Below are 17,952 nucleotides of genomic sequence, written 5' to 3'. Positions count from 1 at the left end.
AAGATTCTCTTATTAAAAATAGGGGGGAAACTGCTCATTGCAGCTTTATGAATAGGGAATGCTATTTTTGTATTTATTTCCAGTGAAGAACATAAAATAGCCAATGTGACCTTTGTAAATAGGCTTAGCAGTGATCCAACACAGGCCACAATGGCAGACAGAAGTTTTCTAGTTATGAAGAGGTTCTGCCAACCAATGAATGGAATATCTTCTGACTGATCAATGTGAACTCAGCACCTGGAGATTGAGAATTCACACAGGACAGAAAAGAACAACCACTGTGCAACACTACTAAATAGGAAGCAGACCCCAATGAGACCATTCGTATTACATTTAAATACAATGCCAACAGTCCCGCTATACAAAAGATGTAATCATTTCTACGCAAAAATACTTTTTCAAAATGTCATAAATTAAAAAGTTATTAAACCCAAAAATGTAATAAATTGCAGATTACCAATCATGGAGTGTGGTGGCTGCATCAGTTTTCTTCCCCTCTGTTTATACCTAATGATCCAACCAGTAACACACCTCCTGTATTAGAGTGTCTCCATTACTGATGAAGGAATAACAGAGACACCTTTACACAGCAGCATTGTCAGTATAGGAGGGTAGTTCTAAAATGCACTATAAGATTTAGATACACTAACAATTTAAAGCCAAACGCCAACTAACAATTTATGTAGTTACAGCAAATAGCTTTGTTCCTTTTGGGATAAAAGTATTACATAAATAAATGAAAGATGACCATTGTAAGCACTCCTGTGAGTGGTAAAAGGTTTGTCTCAACACTCTGCTACATCTGCAGGACAACGTGTTCTATTGAAAAACAACAGACTTACTGGCAGATCACCAGGTAATAATAAAGGGAAGAAAGCCTAAAGAAGAAAACTAAAGTCACCACTTCTAGGAATCGGTATGCTGCAATATAATATATGTTTATTTTGGGGTTTAATACCTTATTTGGATGTGACACCCCCCCACCCATATTACAGTACCTAGTGTGTACTGCCTCAATGCAGAGCACTGAGTGTAATTTCTGTCTGCTGCCTTGTTCAGTTGAAACCTGCTTAAAGCGGTTGTATCCTCAAAAAAAAAAAAAAAAAAAAAAAAAAACGAACTCTGCATGACAAAGGCATAATGAGATAGTATGCATCGCATACTATCTCATTATGAAATACTTACCTTAGAACGAAGCCATGACACGGTCGCCCGGACACCACTGAAGCAGCTGACATCTTCCCTTGGCGTCTCTTCCAGGTTCTGCGGCTCCGGCGCTGTGAGTGGCCGGAGCCGCGATGACGTCACTCTTGTGCATGTGCGTGGGAGTTCACTTTCTGGCAAGGAGCGCTGAAGGTCCGCCAGACGTTCAGAGCGCATTCGCTGCTGGTGTTAGCGGCTGCATGCAGGGCGAATATCTCCTAAACCATGCAGGTTTAGGAGATATTAATTTTACCTACAGGTACGCGTTATTATAGGCTTACCTATAGGTAAAAGTTAAAAAGCGGCGTATACTAACGCTTTAAGTCACTTCTAACAAGATTTTCTGACACCATGAGGTAAAAAGGGGAGGGAGCTCCAACAGCCTTGGCTCTGTTCCTGTGTGCTGTATAAAGGGGGTGTTTGTCTTCAGCTCACTGAATTCTGCTCTCCACCCTCTGCTTTCTGAAAGTTCTGCACTTTGAGTGGCTGTAGAGAAGAGAGGGCTTCAGATTAACAGGTACAACTTATGTAGTAGGATGTGTTTCATCTCTGTGTATCGCCTGAGGCTATTTACTTCACTAAGGGTTTTACAACAACTTTAACCAGGCCTATTTCTGACACTTGTTGTTTACAAGTTAAAATCAGTATTTTGTGCTAGAAAATTACTTAAAACACCCAAACATTATATATATTTTTTTAGCAAAGACTCTGAAATAAGAAATAAAGAGAAATAAATGGCGATCGTTGCAATATTTTTTTTTCGCCTTTCAAACGCAATTTTTTTGGAATAAATAAATTTCACTGAATTTAAAAAAAAAAAAAAAAAAACTAAAGTAAAGTTAGCCCAGCTTTTTTTTGTATATTGTGAAAGATGATGTCACGCCAAGTAAATAGATATCCAACATGTAACCGTTTAAAATTGCGCACACTTGTGGAATGGCAACAAGCTACTTAAAAATCTCCATGGACGACGCTTTAAAAAATTTTAACGGTTACCAATTTAGAGTTACAGAGGAAGTCTTCTGCTAGAATTGTTGCTCTCACTCTGGCGATCGCGGCGATATCTCACACGTGTAATTTGAACACAGTTAACATTTGCGGGGGCGACTTACGTGTGAGTTTTCTTTGGTGCGTGAGCTGACAGCGACAGGGGAGCTTTAAAAAAAATGTTTTTCTATTTATTAGTTTTTTTTTTGTTTTTTTTTTTAAACCTGATCACTTTTATTGCCTTCACATGTAATGTAAACATCCCTTGTGACAATAAGAGGCAGTGACAGGTACTCTTTATGGAGGGATCTGGCGTCACCCCTCCACTGCACTTCAAAGTATTAAAAACGCTGAAATTGGTATTTTTGAACGCTGACACTTTTTTGTTGTGGCGTTGCTTCAGGGTTATATGATCGGAGACGAACCGGAATCCGGCTTAGTTCAGGATGTGCCGGCTGGTTGCTTGGGTCTCCCGGTGGGACAGGAGACCTGGACAGAGCGGTGGGAGGAGGGGGACATCCTCTCCCACTCGCTGGAATAACGGCCGAGCGGATGAGGAGGCGCATTCGCTGTTATCTCCTGAAAGCCGACCGCCGGCTCTAAAAAAGGGCACCGGGGTGGTGCCTCTAGCTGCAGGCATCATCCCGGTACAACCACTTCTTCAACCTGAGGTACAGGTACATCGACTTTCAGGAAAAGTTTGAAGAATAACGCCACTTTTGTGAAGAAAAAAAACATTCCCCTCTGGGTGATCTATGTATATGTGCAGGAATTTTGTTGCAGATTCCTATCTTTTGTTCTTCTGAAGAAATGGAGGTGTGTTTGACCGTGTCCATGAGCGGAGTGAATCTGCATGGGATGAGTTTTATAATTATCAATCAGCTGCTACACCTGCAGTACTCTAATGAAGAAAGTTGCAGGGTCTGCATCCCTTTAGATGCAATTTCCCTTTGGGAGTATCTCACCAAAAATGACATTTTTGTTGCAGGGGATGCCAAAAATCTGACTGGTATCTCAAAGCAGACTTCTGGGAAAATCAGTGAGTCAAACACACAAGCAGGAAATTACAGTTTCAGGAGGCATTCCATCTGTGTGCAGAATGCCTCCAGGTAGCCATATTGCATTGCATTTTACAGAAAATTGCAGTGCTGCAGATTGAAAAGGAAAGATCATTTTTAATAACATTCAATTACAATATGATTTGAGTCGCAACTGTATATGCAAATATATATATTAGGGATCGACTGATTTTTGGCAACACCGATATATCGGGGCCGAGATGCACTTTCCCCGATATATTGGAATCAGCCCCTGAGGTTACCGATATTGCCGATATTTAGGGAAAGTGCTGTACTGGAGTGATGCCTGCAGCTAGAGGCATCAATCCGGTACCGGCGTCCATAGCTGATGGTCGGCTGAGTTGTAATGACAACCGATGCGACTGAGAAGCCACTCGGCTGTCATTACAATGAGCGGGAGGGGACACCCCCCTCCCATCGCCTTCTGCAGCATGCCCAGGTCTCCCGTCCCACCGGGAGACCCGGGCATCCTACCTCCACCACCGCCGCCTCCGAAGAGAAGACCCGGGCCTCCATGTGAAAAACCCGGAAGTGATGTCATGACATCACTTCCGGGTACTCGCGCCGAATTAAAAAAACTGACTGACTTGGCGTTTTGAATGCTTTTCGGTGCTGAGGAGGGGTTTGGGGTCTTTTAGACCTCCAGATCCCTCCACAAGGAGTACCTTTAGAAAACTAAAAAAAAAAATTTTTTTTACATGTCTGAAAATGAGGTAACCAAAATATCAGTCTCGGCATTAAAAAAACTATATCGGTCGATCACTAATATATATGTATGTATATATATATATATATATATATATATATATATATATATATATATACACACATACACATACACAGTTGTGTTCAAAATTATTCAACCCCCAATGCTGCAAAGGGGTTTAGGGAATTTAGTGTACATTTGTATATATATATATATACACATACACATACACAGTTGTGTTCAAAATTATTCAACCCCCAATGCTGCAAAGGGTTTTAGGGAATTTAGTGTACATTTGTAATTGTATTCAGAATGAAATCCTACAAGGACTTCTTAAAGAACCATATGCAACTAAAATGACATCAATTGGTTTTGTAATACAGTAGTAAATGTTTATTTTGTGAATTCTTCATTGATAAAATTATTCAACCCCTTAAAGACTACCACTCTGAAGAACAGAGGTTCATTGAAGTGTTTTCAATCAGGTATTGAAAACACCTGTGGATGTCAGGGAGCAGCAATAAAGCCTAATAAGCACCAATTAGGCAGCTTTAAAACGACTGTCTCCTAGCTCCTTCTAGACATTTACTGGTGTGGTTACAAACATGGTGAAGTCAAGAGAATGGTCCAGGAAGACAAGAGAAGAGGTGATTACTCTTCACAGGAAGGGCAATGGCTATAAGAAGATGTTAAACATACCAAGAGACACCATAGGAAGCATCATTCGCAAATTCAAGGCAAAGGGCACTGTTAAACGCTACCTGGTCGTGGCAGAAAGAAGATGCTGACTTTGACTGCTGTGCGCTACCTGAAGCGTAGAGTGGAGAAAAGTCCCCGTGTGACTGCTGAGGAACTGAGAAAAGATTTGTCAGATGTGGGTACTGAAGTTTCTGCTCAGACAATACGGCGCACACTGCGTAATGAAGGCTTCCATGCCAGAACTCCCAGGCGCACTCCCTTGCTGTCTCCAAAGAATAAGAAGAGTCGACTGCAGTATGCCAAAAGTCATGTGGACAAACCACAGAAGTTTTGGGATAGTGTTCTGTGGACTGATGAAACAAAATTAGAACTGTTTGGGCCCATGGATCAACGCTATGTTTGGAGGAGGAAGAACAAGGCCTATGAAGAAAAGAATACCTTGCCTACTGTGAAGCATGGCGGGGGGTCAATCATGCTTTGGGGCTGTTTTGCTTCTGCAGGTACAGTGAAGCTTCAGCGTGTGCAAGGTACCATGAATTCTCTTCAGTACCAGGAGATATTGGATGACAATGTGATGCAGTCCGTCACAAACCTGAGGCTTGGGAGACGTTGGACCTTTCAACAGGACAATGATCCCAAGCAAACCTCCAAGTCCACTAGAGCATGGAGGCAGATTAAAGGCTGGAACATTTTGGAGTGGCCATCACAGTCACCAGACTTAAATCCAATTGAGAACCTCTGGTGGGACTTAAAGAAAGCAGTTGCAGTGCACAAGCCTAAGAATGTGACTGAACTGGAGGCTTTTGCCCATGACGAATGGGCGAAGATACCCGTAGATCGCTGCAAGACACTTGTATCAAGCTATGCTCCACGTTTAAAAGCTGTTATAACTGTAAAAGGATGTTGTACTAAGTACTAAGATTGAATGTCACTTGGGGGTTGAATAAAACTGATAATGATGTGAGCACAGAAAAGACATTTGTGGTTATTTCATTATAAATGTTATGTTATATTTGTCTGACCTACACGTGCCTCTTTGATTTAATTGTAAGCAGGATGACTGAATGATCAAAATCAATGTCAAACTGGCCAAAACAATCAAATCCAGTGGGTGTTGAATAATTTTGAACACAACTGTATATATATATATATATATATATATATATATATATATATATATTTCTTGTTGCTGACCTGGAAGTGACGTGTAAGAATGTAATGTGCGATCTGCATTGCATTACATTGATAGGGGCAGAAGGAAGACATCCAGGGTCTGTTAGACCTTAGCTATCTCATTAAAGAGAATCTGTCACCAAATAAATCACCCCATAGGGGACTTTGTGATGGAAAAAAAAAAAGTATTTTTGTTGTAAAAATGTAAAGAAGTTACATCCAAGCACGTAAAATTCCCCCCCCCCCCCCAAATAGAGGCCTTTCCACCCCCCATATATAGGCATGTACAAATGTAAACGCATGTACAAACGTAGAACATCTACTGTACGCCTGTATACGTTGATTGCGATACACGTTACATAATGCCGCACATACCGGAATGAGAGCAATAATTCTAGCACCAGACCTCCTTTGTAAGGCTAAATAAAGCTTTTTTAAAAAAAAAACCTGGCTCCTAGATTCAAATAAATTTTGTCAAGCCCTGCAATATCCAGTATGTTCAGTGCGGATTTCTGCCTTATACCAATCACAGAAAGGATACAGAAATATTATTGTCCCCATTCACAAATAGTGATGCATGTGGCTCTGGAAATGAGGAGGAATACAAAGACTGGACAGTAAGGACTCTTCAGCAGGCACCAGCGCATTCCATGGGCAATAGAACAAGATTGAGTTTACTTTACAAGTGAGAGTATATGGAAGAATGAGGAATACAGCAGGGAGCAGCTATCAGTCTTTGTTCCTGTGCCTGAATGGACTTAGTACATAAGGCACGGATTCCACATTCTCCCCCTCAGATTCCTTCTGCATTGTCTGTGAACAAGGCGGCATTGTTGGTGGGAAAGTGACAGTATGCGATATCACAGCCTTCCATCCTCCTCACACATCTACTGATCTCTCCAGTCTGCAGGCACTCATCTGTTCTGTACATTGTACATAGCCCCAGAGGGAAATACTGCCATTTATACTGGCCCACTGTTCCCCTTACCCAGGATTGGGGACACGGGAGTTACAGAAACATCACAGATATCTGAGGGATGCCATCCAAAGGTTGTATCATCAGCTAGAAGTCATCGCTTATCTGGGGCTTCATTATTAGCTGGCGCTTTTCCACTGCATAGAACCGTACCGGCTCGGCACGCTTTTGTGCTTTTCCACTGCGGTACCACATGGTATAGGGTCGGAACGGTTCGGTACGGTACGGTATAGGTTTGCTTTTCCACTGCATGGAACCGAACGGTACGGTACGGTACGGCTCTGAAAAAACAGTACCTACTCGATTGTGGTTCCAACAGGTACCAAACTGGTACCATATCCCACAATCCTTTGCATGCAGTCACTACTAGCCACTGATTGGTCAGAGAATCACACCCACCCTGCTGTTATCCCACCCACTTAACTTTAGTACTACTTTAGTGGAAAAGCAAACCTATACCGTACTGTACCGAACCGTTCCGACACTATACCATGCGGTACCGCAGTGGAAAAGCAAACTGGGCCAAGCAGGGCCGAGTAGAGCCGAGCCGGTACTAGCCGGTACTTGCAGTGGTAAAGTGCCATCAGATACTTCATTCTCAATACAGGGAACTCCGGTCTCAAACATAACAAAGTTCACTCTGTATCCATGCAATGAGCCATCAGCTTATTTACAGACTGAAACCCGTGTGAGTGTCCCTCAGCATTCATGTCATGATGAACACAGAAGACACTGGAGAGATGTTTTATTTCCTGCTTCAGCCTTAGGCAGCTGTGGCATTCTAAGGAGCAAGTGTGCCAGTCACAGGATCAAGAATTCAAACCTCTCCACTTGTTTCCTGGCAGAAGACAGAGAACACCATACAACGTACACTATAGTGTCAAAAGTTTTGGGACGTTGCCTTTACACGCACATGAACTTTAATGACTTCATAGTCTTATGCCCCGTACACACGCATCGATAGTTGGCCGTGAATTTTCAGCCAACGTCCGATCGGCCGATTTTCGGCTTGTTAGTATGATGCTTTCGACAACCGACTCCGACTTTTCGGCCAAATAAATCTGGTGTGCAGGCTATAAAATTTTTGTTGGCCGTCAACACAGCGGCCGATTTTCCATCAGTCAGTACAGATTTCGGCAGACAAAAATCTGATGAGCAAGACTGGGCATGCTCAGAGAAGAAAAAACACACGGAAAGTAAATCAGCACATGACATCACTTCTGAAGTTGGTTTTTGTTGGCCGAGAAAATTCGTGTGCAGTCTAGAGCACATTTCAACCAACAAAACAACACTGGACAAAAGTCGGCCGATCGGTCGGCCGATAATCGTTGCGTGTGTACGAGGCATTAGTCCATAGGGTTCAATATTGAGTTGGCCCACCCTTTGCAGCTATAGCTGCAGCTTATTTCCACAAGGTTTAGGAGTGTGTCTATGGGAATGTTGACCATTCTTCCAGAAGCACATTTGTGGGGGTCAGGCACTAATGTTAGCCTGGCTCACAGTCAACACTCTAATTCATCCCAAAGGTGTTCTATCGGGTTGGGGTCAGGACTCAGGCCCTGCACGGATTTGGTGCAGGCCAGTCAAATTCCTCCACCCCAAATTTGCTCATTAATGTCGTTGTGGGTCTTGCTTTGTGCACTGGTCCAAATTATTTGGTGGAGGGGGGATTATGGTGTGGGGTTGTTTTTCAGAGGTTGGGCTTGGCCCCTTAGTTCCAGTGAAGGGAACTCTTAAGGTGTCAGCATACCAAGACATTCTGGACAATTTCATGTTCCCAACTTTGTGGGAACAGTTTAGGGATGGCCTCTTCCTGTTCCAACATGACTGCGCACCAGTGCACAAAGCAAGGTCCATAAAGACATGGATGAGCGAGTTTTGGGTGGAGAAACTTGACTGGCCTGCACAGAGTCCTGACCTCAACCCAATGGAACATCTTTGCGATGAATTAGAGTGGAGACTGCAAGCCAGGTCTTCTCTCCAAAATCAGTGCCTGACCTCACAAATGTGCTTCTGGAAAAATGGTCAAACATTCTCATAGACACACTCCTAAACCTTGTGGGCAGCCTTCCCAGAAGAGGTGAAGCGGTTATACCTGTAGGGGGGGCAACTCAATATTGATCCCTACAGACTAAGACTGGGATACCATTAAAGTTCATGTACGTGTAAAGGCAGGTGTCCCAATACTTTTGACAAAATAGTGTATACGGAAAAAAAAAGGTTTGAGATTTCTTCAGCACTAACGAGGTCATGTGTGGTCACTGTGAGATGTAAGCACTAAGCTGAGTCGCCCTTTAATTTCACCTCTAATATAAATGAGATTATAATCCCTGATAAAATATTTCTCAAGATCCCTCCCCTATTGTCTCTAACAAATGGAGGACACATCAGCGGTCACATGCACAGCCATCATTATTACACTACACAGTGTATGTGGAGATCCTAATGCACAGTTTTATTTGATATTAGTGTAAATATACTGAATATTTTAGCCAGGCCTGAGCTGTTGCTCTGTCCTCTGTTGGAGATGACTCCAGACATTTGAGCTCCAGGTCCTGGACAGCTTCTGCTCTTCAGCCTCACAAAGCTTCCAAGTCCATCTGCTAACACAGATGATCATTCTCTGAGCAGCAATTACACACAGCAGCCTGGGGAAGACCTAGGCCTACATATACTCAGTATGATTAGAGCCGAATTAGAAATACTCAGAGGAGGTTGTGTGATATTTGCGATTTAAATTCAGGGATCAGTGACCACATGGCATGGTATTTATCCATCCTCCATGGAGCCTGCCAATGGCCATAAATACAAAACAAAGGGCTGCGCCATCTACATCATTCCAAACTTAGGCTGACCTGTTTTATTGTTAGCCAGTGGGCTGACTGGGAAAAAAAATAGATAAAAAACAAGGTGGATGTAGGAAACTCCACGCTGGGACATTGCATTCTGACAGCGACAAATGCCACTGCTGTCAGAATAAACTAATTAGGGGCTGCAGCACAGCAGCATTTTAAGCAGCCCATAGATTATGCAATTTTCTTTCCTTCCACTATAGGTGAAAGGAATGAAAAGGACTTCATAAAGTCAATGATTACATGGCGCTCTCTGATGGTGGGTGGCATACCATGAGGTAAAGATATAGAAAGTAAAAAATGGGTAGAAAAATATAAAAAAGGATGAGGTGGAAGGGGGGAGGGGGCCCACGAAAAGCAGCTGCCAGCTAGAGCAAGGAGAGGCTCTGAGGAGAATAAACAAAAAGAAAGCCGCGCCAGCTTAGTGAAGCATAAGGTTTATTAATACAAAAAACACATAGTGACTTACTCTTAGGTAAGTAAAGGCCGGTAGGGTAGGTGAATGGGATCATCCATCTTCTTGTCCTGGATACCGTTGCAGAAAGGAGGGGTGCGGGGTGCCGGTGGTGCGTGGAGGCTGTTGTCTGGCAGCCTGTATGATGGTGATGTGGTGGTGGAGGACTCTCAGTGGGGCTCCCCTTCCTACTTCCTGTCAGCCCGTCCATCTTTCCCTCCGCCTCACAGGAAGTGATGTCGGGCTGACAGGAAGTAGGAAGTGGAGCCCCACCGAGAGTCCTCCACCACCACAGCACCATCAGACAGGCTGCCAGACAACAGCCTCCACGCACCCCTCCTTTCTGCAACGGTATCCAAGACAAGAAGATGGATGATCCCATTCACCTACCCTACCGGCCTTTACTTACCTAAGAGTAAGTCACTATGTGTTTTTTGTATTAATAAACCTTATGCTTCACTAAGCTGGCGCTGCTTTCTTTTTGTTTAATGAAACTGACTTGATTTCCCCCATCAACACAGTCATTGTTGAGGGGGAAGTCCCTCCCACAGCGCTATTGTGTTCTGCCAGCGGAATACAATGATTGGTGCTGGCAGCTATAGCTGCCAGAAGTAATCACATGATAAAAAAAATTGGAGAGGCTGGTTGTACCCAAGTCGATCAATGGATCAACATGGGTACAACTACCCTCTCAATAGAGGGATTGAATCTCAGTCAGTCCCTGCTGAACCAGCCAAGATTCAATCCATCTAAGGCAAGCTTTAGACAGAAGTCAATTAAACAATTACCTTCTGTCGAGTGGGGGAGCCCACACACTGATCGAAATTCTGAATTTCAATCAGTGTATGGCCAGCTTTAAAGCATCATTCTCTGACAGTCTTACAAGTTAACACATTATCGAAAATATATAGCACATAAAAAGTGCACCAGCATAGTTTTATGGATTTAGTAATTTAAAACAGTGACTCACTTTATGATTGCTATCTTAAAATGAGAAAGTAGGAGCAAGATACCTCAGGATTCACCTTTAGGAGCCACCATATTGCCTTCTGAATATACCGGATTGTGCAGCATTGCTCCCCTGAGATCAGCTCCTGGAAAGGATTTACTGTGTTATCTTCCTCCAGCTTCTGTGCTTTAATTGCTATTAACAACTGGATATTAGCACTCTGCTGGTACAAACTGGTGTCTGCTTTATGTTTACAATGTAAGACTGATAGTGACAAGTCTTCCCTAAATACTCCAATGAAGTCTGGGGATTTGTAATTCGTTCTAGGGAAAAGGTTGTTTGTGGCTGTCACCACTGTTAATCATAGGTTTATTTTTGTGCTGAACTCTTTGACCATTTCATATGTAGCAAAAACTATGCTGGAATACTAATGCTGGCTATACGAAAAATTGTTCAAGCTCATTTTCATACACCTAGTGCAAACAGTTTGGACAAGAAACGCATTAACCTTTAAATTTATCGTTCTCTCGGCAGAAAATTTCCAAACTTGTCCTTGGTTTTTTTTTTTGCTCAAAAACATCACAAGCGATTACCGATTTGTGCCCATTAACCAGCTGAAAAATTAAAGAACTGTCCAAATGACCAAAATTTTGGCCGATTTTTCCTATAGTGTATGGTAGAGCTGCAAGATTAATCGTTAAAAAAATCACGATCTTCATTCACACTCCCCTCACAATCTTAAAATGGCATTTCCTCGATTCTTACAGCGCTGTTCTCTGCTCACTCACAGCTGTCAAAAAAAAAAAAAAAAAAGAGCCTCCGGCAAATCTTTATCAATATTGTTAGGCTACATTCACATGTCGGCGTAGCGGATCGCGGGCAGAATCACCGTGATTCTGCCTGCGATCCGGAAATCATTGCAAATCGCGGGACACCTGTGCGTTGCCCGTGATTTGCAATGGCATCCCAAACACTGTGTGATGTTGCCGCGATTTCCGCCTGTGGAATTCGCGGTAACATCGCGGAAACAAAATAATGGGACGCATGCCGCCCAAAAAAGGTACAAGAGCTTCTTTGGGGCGTCATGCGTCCCGCGATTTTGTTTGCGCGATGTTACCGCGATTCGGCAGGCGGAAATCGTCGCAACATTGCACAGCGTTTGGGGTGCCATTGCAAATCATGGGGCAACGAACAGGCGCCCCGCGATTTGCAATGATTTACGGATTGCGGGCAGAATCGTGGCGATTCTACCCGCGATCCGCTACGCCCACATGTGAACGTAGCCTAAGTCCCCGTTCACAAGTGTCCCCGACACTTAGCGCCCATTCACACTGGCGCGACACGACTTGCTGGGGCGACCTATCATTGAAGTCAATGCAAGTCGCCTCCAGGTCGCCCCAAAGTAGCACAGGACCCTTTTTCTAAGTCGGAGCGACTTGTGTCGCTCCTATTAGAACGGGTCCTGTACTATTCAATGGCGAGCGACCCACCGCGACTTGTCAGGCGACCAAGTCGCCTGACAAGTCACGCTAGTGTGAATGGGGTCTTAAGGCTGCTAGATAGCTATAAACACAATGTTTTACAATGTATACTTTTGTTCTTTTAGTAGATCAAAAGGAATGAACTTCCATCTGTAAAGGAGGGCAGTTTAACCTCTTAAAGACGAAGTAAAGCCTGTAAAAAAAAATATATATATATATATATTTTTTTTTTTTTGGTTACCTGCAAAGTAAATGCATAATGTGCTAATATGCAATACATACTAGCACATTATGTGACACTTCCCTGTAAACGAAGCCCGCGTCATACCCGCTGGAGGCCGCATCCATCTTTGCCCATCTTCCTTCCGGGTCTGCGGACTCCGGCTGTGCTATTGACCGGAGCCACCTGACGTCACTACCGCGCATGGGCGTGGGAGCCGCCAGTCACGGCACAGGGCTCTGAAGAAATGGCATGGGCGGCCGTTCATTCAGAGTGCATGTACTGATTACATCATTGGCTTCATGCAATGTAAATATTTACAGTACCTATAGGTAAGCCTTATTATAGATTTACCTATAGGTACAAACATCACAGGGGGGTATACAACCTCTTTAAAGAACCAGCCTTTTTCTGACACTTGTTGCAACAAGTTAAAATCAATATTTTTGCTAGAAAATTACTCAGAACCCCCAAATATTATATATATATATATTTAGCAAAGACCCTAGAGAATAAAATGGCGATTGTTGCAATCTTTCATGTCACACTGTATTTGCGCAGAAGTCTTTGAAACGCAGTTTTTGTGAAAAAAATACACTTTAATAATTAAAAAAAAAAAAAATGAAACAGTAAAGTTAGCCCAATTTTTTTGTATAATGTAAAAGATGATGTTACGCAGAGAATTCTAAGCGAAAAAATAGTGATTCTCATTTTATCCAGAATCGTGCAGTTCTAGTGTATGGCGAGCATTAGCCCATGTTTATACTGCCTCAGCCCATGTCTATCTTCCCTCAGCCCATGTCTATCTTCCCTCAGCTAATGTCCATCCTTCCTCAGCCCAGTTTTGTCCTCCATCAACCCATGTCTGTCCTTTCCGTAAGCTGGCTTTACACTGATCAAACTTCAGCCGATCCAGCAGGGAACGTCAACATTTCAATCAGTGTTTGTGGACCCTATTTAACAGAAGTCAATCATTTCATTGGGGAAGGGACATATTTGAAAATTCTCCATTGACCAATAGCTGCAGCCACTGATCTGTGTATTCTGACAGAGGTAATATCCTGTAGGATTCCTCCATTCACCTCATTTGTATGGATAGAGGAATTCTGCTAGATGAAAAAAAAAAAAAAAAAAGGCCGGTATACACTGTGCAAATTTCTTTCCTGCAACCACGGGTAGCAGGAGAGAAATTTGCATGATTCCCCCATCAACACAGACAGTGCTAACAGGAGAATCAGCGATTGTCTTCTCCTGGTGGGGGTGGGCTGGGGAAGCCGTCACTGCTGGGAGAAGACAGTGATGATCACAAGAGAATCTAGCAGGCTGGTTGTACCCAGGCTGATCAATCAATTGATTAACTTTGTACATTCTGCCTGCCTTTCAACAATTTGAATCTCGGCCGGTCCCTGCTGAATCAGTCGAGATTCGAACCGTGTATGACCAGTTTTAGCACTCATGTGATGTGCAGCTGACATCAGTTGATTGGTGTGTGTTCAGTGTCGGAGTGGGTGGGTAGAGGAAACCGGTATAACAGTATGAAATCAGCTGATCTGAGTGTTGCAGTAAAACAGTCAAACTGTGTACATGTGATGACATGCAGTACATCGCTTGTTACAAATCTGCTACAATGCAAGAAGTATAATTACAGGCTCCTGCATTGTGTCCCTGTATTATATGTGATTAGTCATAATAAATGACTACATAGAGTGTGCATCTCCCCAGGCTGAGGCCACATGGGTTCCCTCTAAACATTATCATAACCCTCCCATCCTTGACCCAAATCTAGAGCTTTCCAGTTCTGGTCATTTCACACTTTTGTACGACAAATAACCTGGGAAGAGCTGGACTAATTTCCGCAGACAGAAACCAATTCAGCAGGTGCCTCACTTATTTCAGCCCCTTTTCCTATTGCTATGGGGAGCACATGTCCTGACTTCCGTCTCCTGAATTATACGTACTACTCTGGTATATGGGGTATATACCACCAGACATCAGAAAACGTCAAATGGGATGCAATTAAAGACCGACTAGCCAAAAGGTAAGGCTGGTGAACATAAAAAATAAAAATAAAACCATGGAAATGTTTCTATGGTGAAAACAGGAGCTGTGGGTTGATGGTTGGATGATTTTGTGATGACTGTACTCTCATAGGGCGCTGCTAGGTTTTATACCCCTGCAGTGTGCTGAGCTGGATGCAGAGGATTTGGTACCCTGGCACACAAGATCCTGACATTGTGAATGGGAATGACAGCTGTGCTGCAGAGGCACCTGCAGTATGCTACACACAGCACACCCCTCTGCCTCCTGCACACATGTGAGAGGGAGGAGAATGGGTTAATGCTGACCTTTCCACACTATAGCCCAGGTGTCCTATTTAACACAATGCACAGAAATAAAGAAGGGGGGGGGGGCAAGGCCAGCAGAGTTTAATGTATGCATGCCTCCTCTCCTCCCCCAAACTATTCAATTCCCACAGACAGGAATGCAAACAGCAAACAATGAGCATGCAGCCTTGTGCGTTCCACCGCCTGCCTACCATTCCCAGCACATCCACACTACAAATCCCAGGACACAAAAGAAGAATGACTGACCTGTCCAGCTCGTCCAGATTGCTCCCCGATGCCATCCTGGCTATAGATGAAGGTGCTGCGTGGAGACTGGGGAAAGCAGCAGCTAGCACAGCATCAGTCCCTCCCTCCATGCTGCTCTATGACTGCAGAGACAGGCGGTGGGGTGCTCTCCAACTCTCTACAATGGAGGTGTACTAGCCACCTGGGCTCCTCATCATGTGCTCAGGATCCTGCGCTATTCACACCCCCGTCCAGGTAGCTGGAACACATTACAGCCAAGACATCCACCAAGATACTGTACTGGAAGCCCTGACCCCTGGAACTCCGGGACTGCCACAAGACAAGCCTTTCAGCTGTTCATTTGCAGGCAAAGGGAGGGGAAGAGCCATAAGGCAGTGTCAGAGGGAGGAGGGGTTGGCTTGGCCTCTCAGGGCATATTGTTCTCCTATTTCAACTTGTGTGAGCTTCAAAGGATTGATTCAGCTCTCTCCCAGACACACAGGGCCCATGCTGGAGAGGGCTTTCATAGCAAGGCATGCTGATGGACAGCTGTGATGATGCTCCAAGCCACAGACAAGGGATTCTCCATCAGCCACGTACAATGCTTTACTGCCTGCCCAGAACAGAGAGCAGAAGGCAGCCAAAGCCCATATAGGGGTCACCTGAAAGCTGCGGCACAACCCTATCTGTTCTATATACTGAGCATCATATGGTGGTACTACCCTATGTGTTCTATATTCTGAGCATCATATGGTGGTACTACCCTATGTGTTCTATATACTGAGCATCATATGGTGGTACTACCCTATGTGTTCTATATACTGAGCATCATATGGTGGTACTACCCTATCTGTTCTATATACTGAGCATCATATGGTGGTACTACCCTATGTGTTCTATATACTGAGCATCATATGGTGGTACTACCCTATGTGCTCTATATACTGATCATCATATGGTGGTACTACCCTATGTGTTCTATATACTGATCATCATATGATGGTACTACCCTATGTGTTCTATATACTGAGCATCATATGGTGGTACTACCCTATGTGTTCTATATACTGAGCATCATATGGTGGTACTACCCTATGTGTTCTATATACTGATCATCATATGGTGGTACTACCCTATGTGTTCTATATACTGATCATCATATGGTGGTACTACCCTATGTGTTCTATATACTGAGCATCATATGGTGGTACTACCCTATGTGTTCTATATACTGAGCATCATATGGTGGTACTACCCTATGTGTTCTATATACTGATCATCATATGGTGGTACTACCCTATGTGTTCTATATACTGATCATCATATGATGGTACTACCCTATGTGTTCTATACACTGGGCATCATATGGTGGTACTACCCTATGTGTTCTATATACTGATCATCATATGATGGTACTACCCTATGTGTTCTATATACTGATCATCATATGGTGCTACTACCCTATGTGTTCTATACACTGAGCATCATATGGTGGTACTACCCTATGTGTTCTATACACTGATCATCATATGATGGTACTACCCTATGTGTTCTATATACTGAGCATCATGCGGTGGTACTACCCTATGTGTTCTATATACTGATCATCATATGGTGGTACTACCCTATGTGTTCTATACACTGAACCCCAGATGACAACAGAACCATTTATGTTCTGAGCCCATACAGCAGCACAGCCCTGTGTGTCTATAGACTGACCCCCATATTGGAGGACCGGCCCTGTGTGTCTATACACTAACCCCTATACTGGAGGCACAGCTGTGTGTCTATACACTGACCCCTATACTGGAGGCACAGCCCTGTGTGTCTATACACTGCCCCCCATACTGGAGGCACAGCCCTGTGTGTCTATACACTGACCCCCATACTGGAGGCACAGCCCTGTGTGTCTATACACTGACCCCCATACTGGAGGCACAGCTCTGTGTGTCTATACACTGACCCCCATACTGGGGGCACAGCTCTGTGTGTCTATACACTGACCCCCATACTGGGGGCACAGCTCTGTGTGTCTATACACTGACCCCCATACTGGGGGCACAGCTCTGTGTGTCTATACACTGACCCCCATACTGGAGGCACAGCCCTGTGTGTCTATACACTGACCCCCATACTGGAGGCACAGCCCTGTGTGTCTATACACTGACCCCCATACTGGAGGCACAGCTCTGTGTGTCTATACACTGACCCCCATACTGGGGGCACAGCTCTGTGTGTCTATACACTGACCCCCATACTGGGGGCACAGCTCTGTGTGTCTATACACTGACCCCCATACTGGGGGCACAGCTCTGTGTGTCTATACACTGACCCCCATACTGGAGGCACAGCCCTGTGTGTCTATACACTGACCCCCATACTGGAGGCACAGCCCTGTGTGTCTATACACTGACCCCCATACTGGGGGCACAGCCCTGTGTGTCTATACACTGACCCCCATACTGGGGGCACAGCCCTGTGTGTCTATACACTGACCCCCATACTGGGGCACAGCCCTGTGTGTCTATACACTGACCCCCATACTGGGGGCACAGCTCTGTGTGTCTATACACTGACCCCCATACTGGAGGCACAGCTCTGTG

At 44.2% G+C, this 17,952-nt stretch overlaps 1 protein-coding gene across 1 annotated transcript in view; it reads right to left on the bottom strand.

The window, feature by feature from the left end:
- The window catches only part of ARHGAP32 (Rho GTPase activating protein 32), a 212,873-nt gene extending 197,169 nt beyond the window's left edge, over window positions 1-15,704 (bottom strand). Inside the window, exon 1 of the mRNA XM_082273549.1 lies at window positions 15,371-15,704. Within this exon, the coding sequence (XP_082129675.1) occupies window positions 15,371-15,480 (110 nt within the window). The 5' untranslated portion in view covers window positions 15,481-15,704. The remainder of the gene's footprint in view (window positions 1-15,370) is intronic.
- Between the last annotated feature and the right edge of the window lie 2,248 nt (window positions 15,705-17,952).

The sequence above is a fragment of the Pelophylax lessonae genome (assembly GCF_965119305.1).
Source record: "Pelophylax lessonae genome assembly, chromosome: 12".
Taxonomy (NCBI): Eukaryota; Metazoa; Chordata; class Amphibia; order Anura; family Ranidae; genus Pelophylax; species Pelophylax lessonae.
Note: the sequence above shows the minus strand (reverse complement) of the source record. Positions and strands in the feature narration are given on the sequence as shown.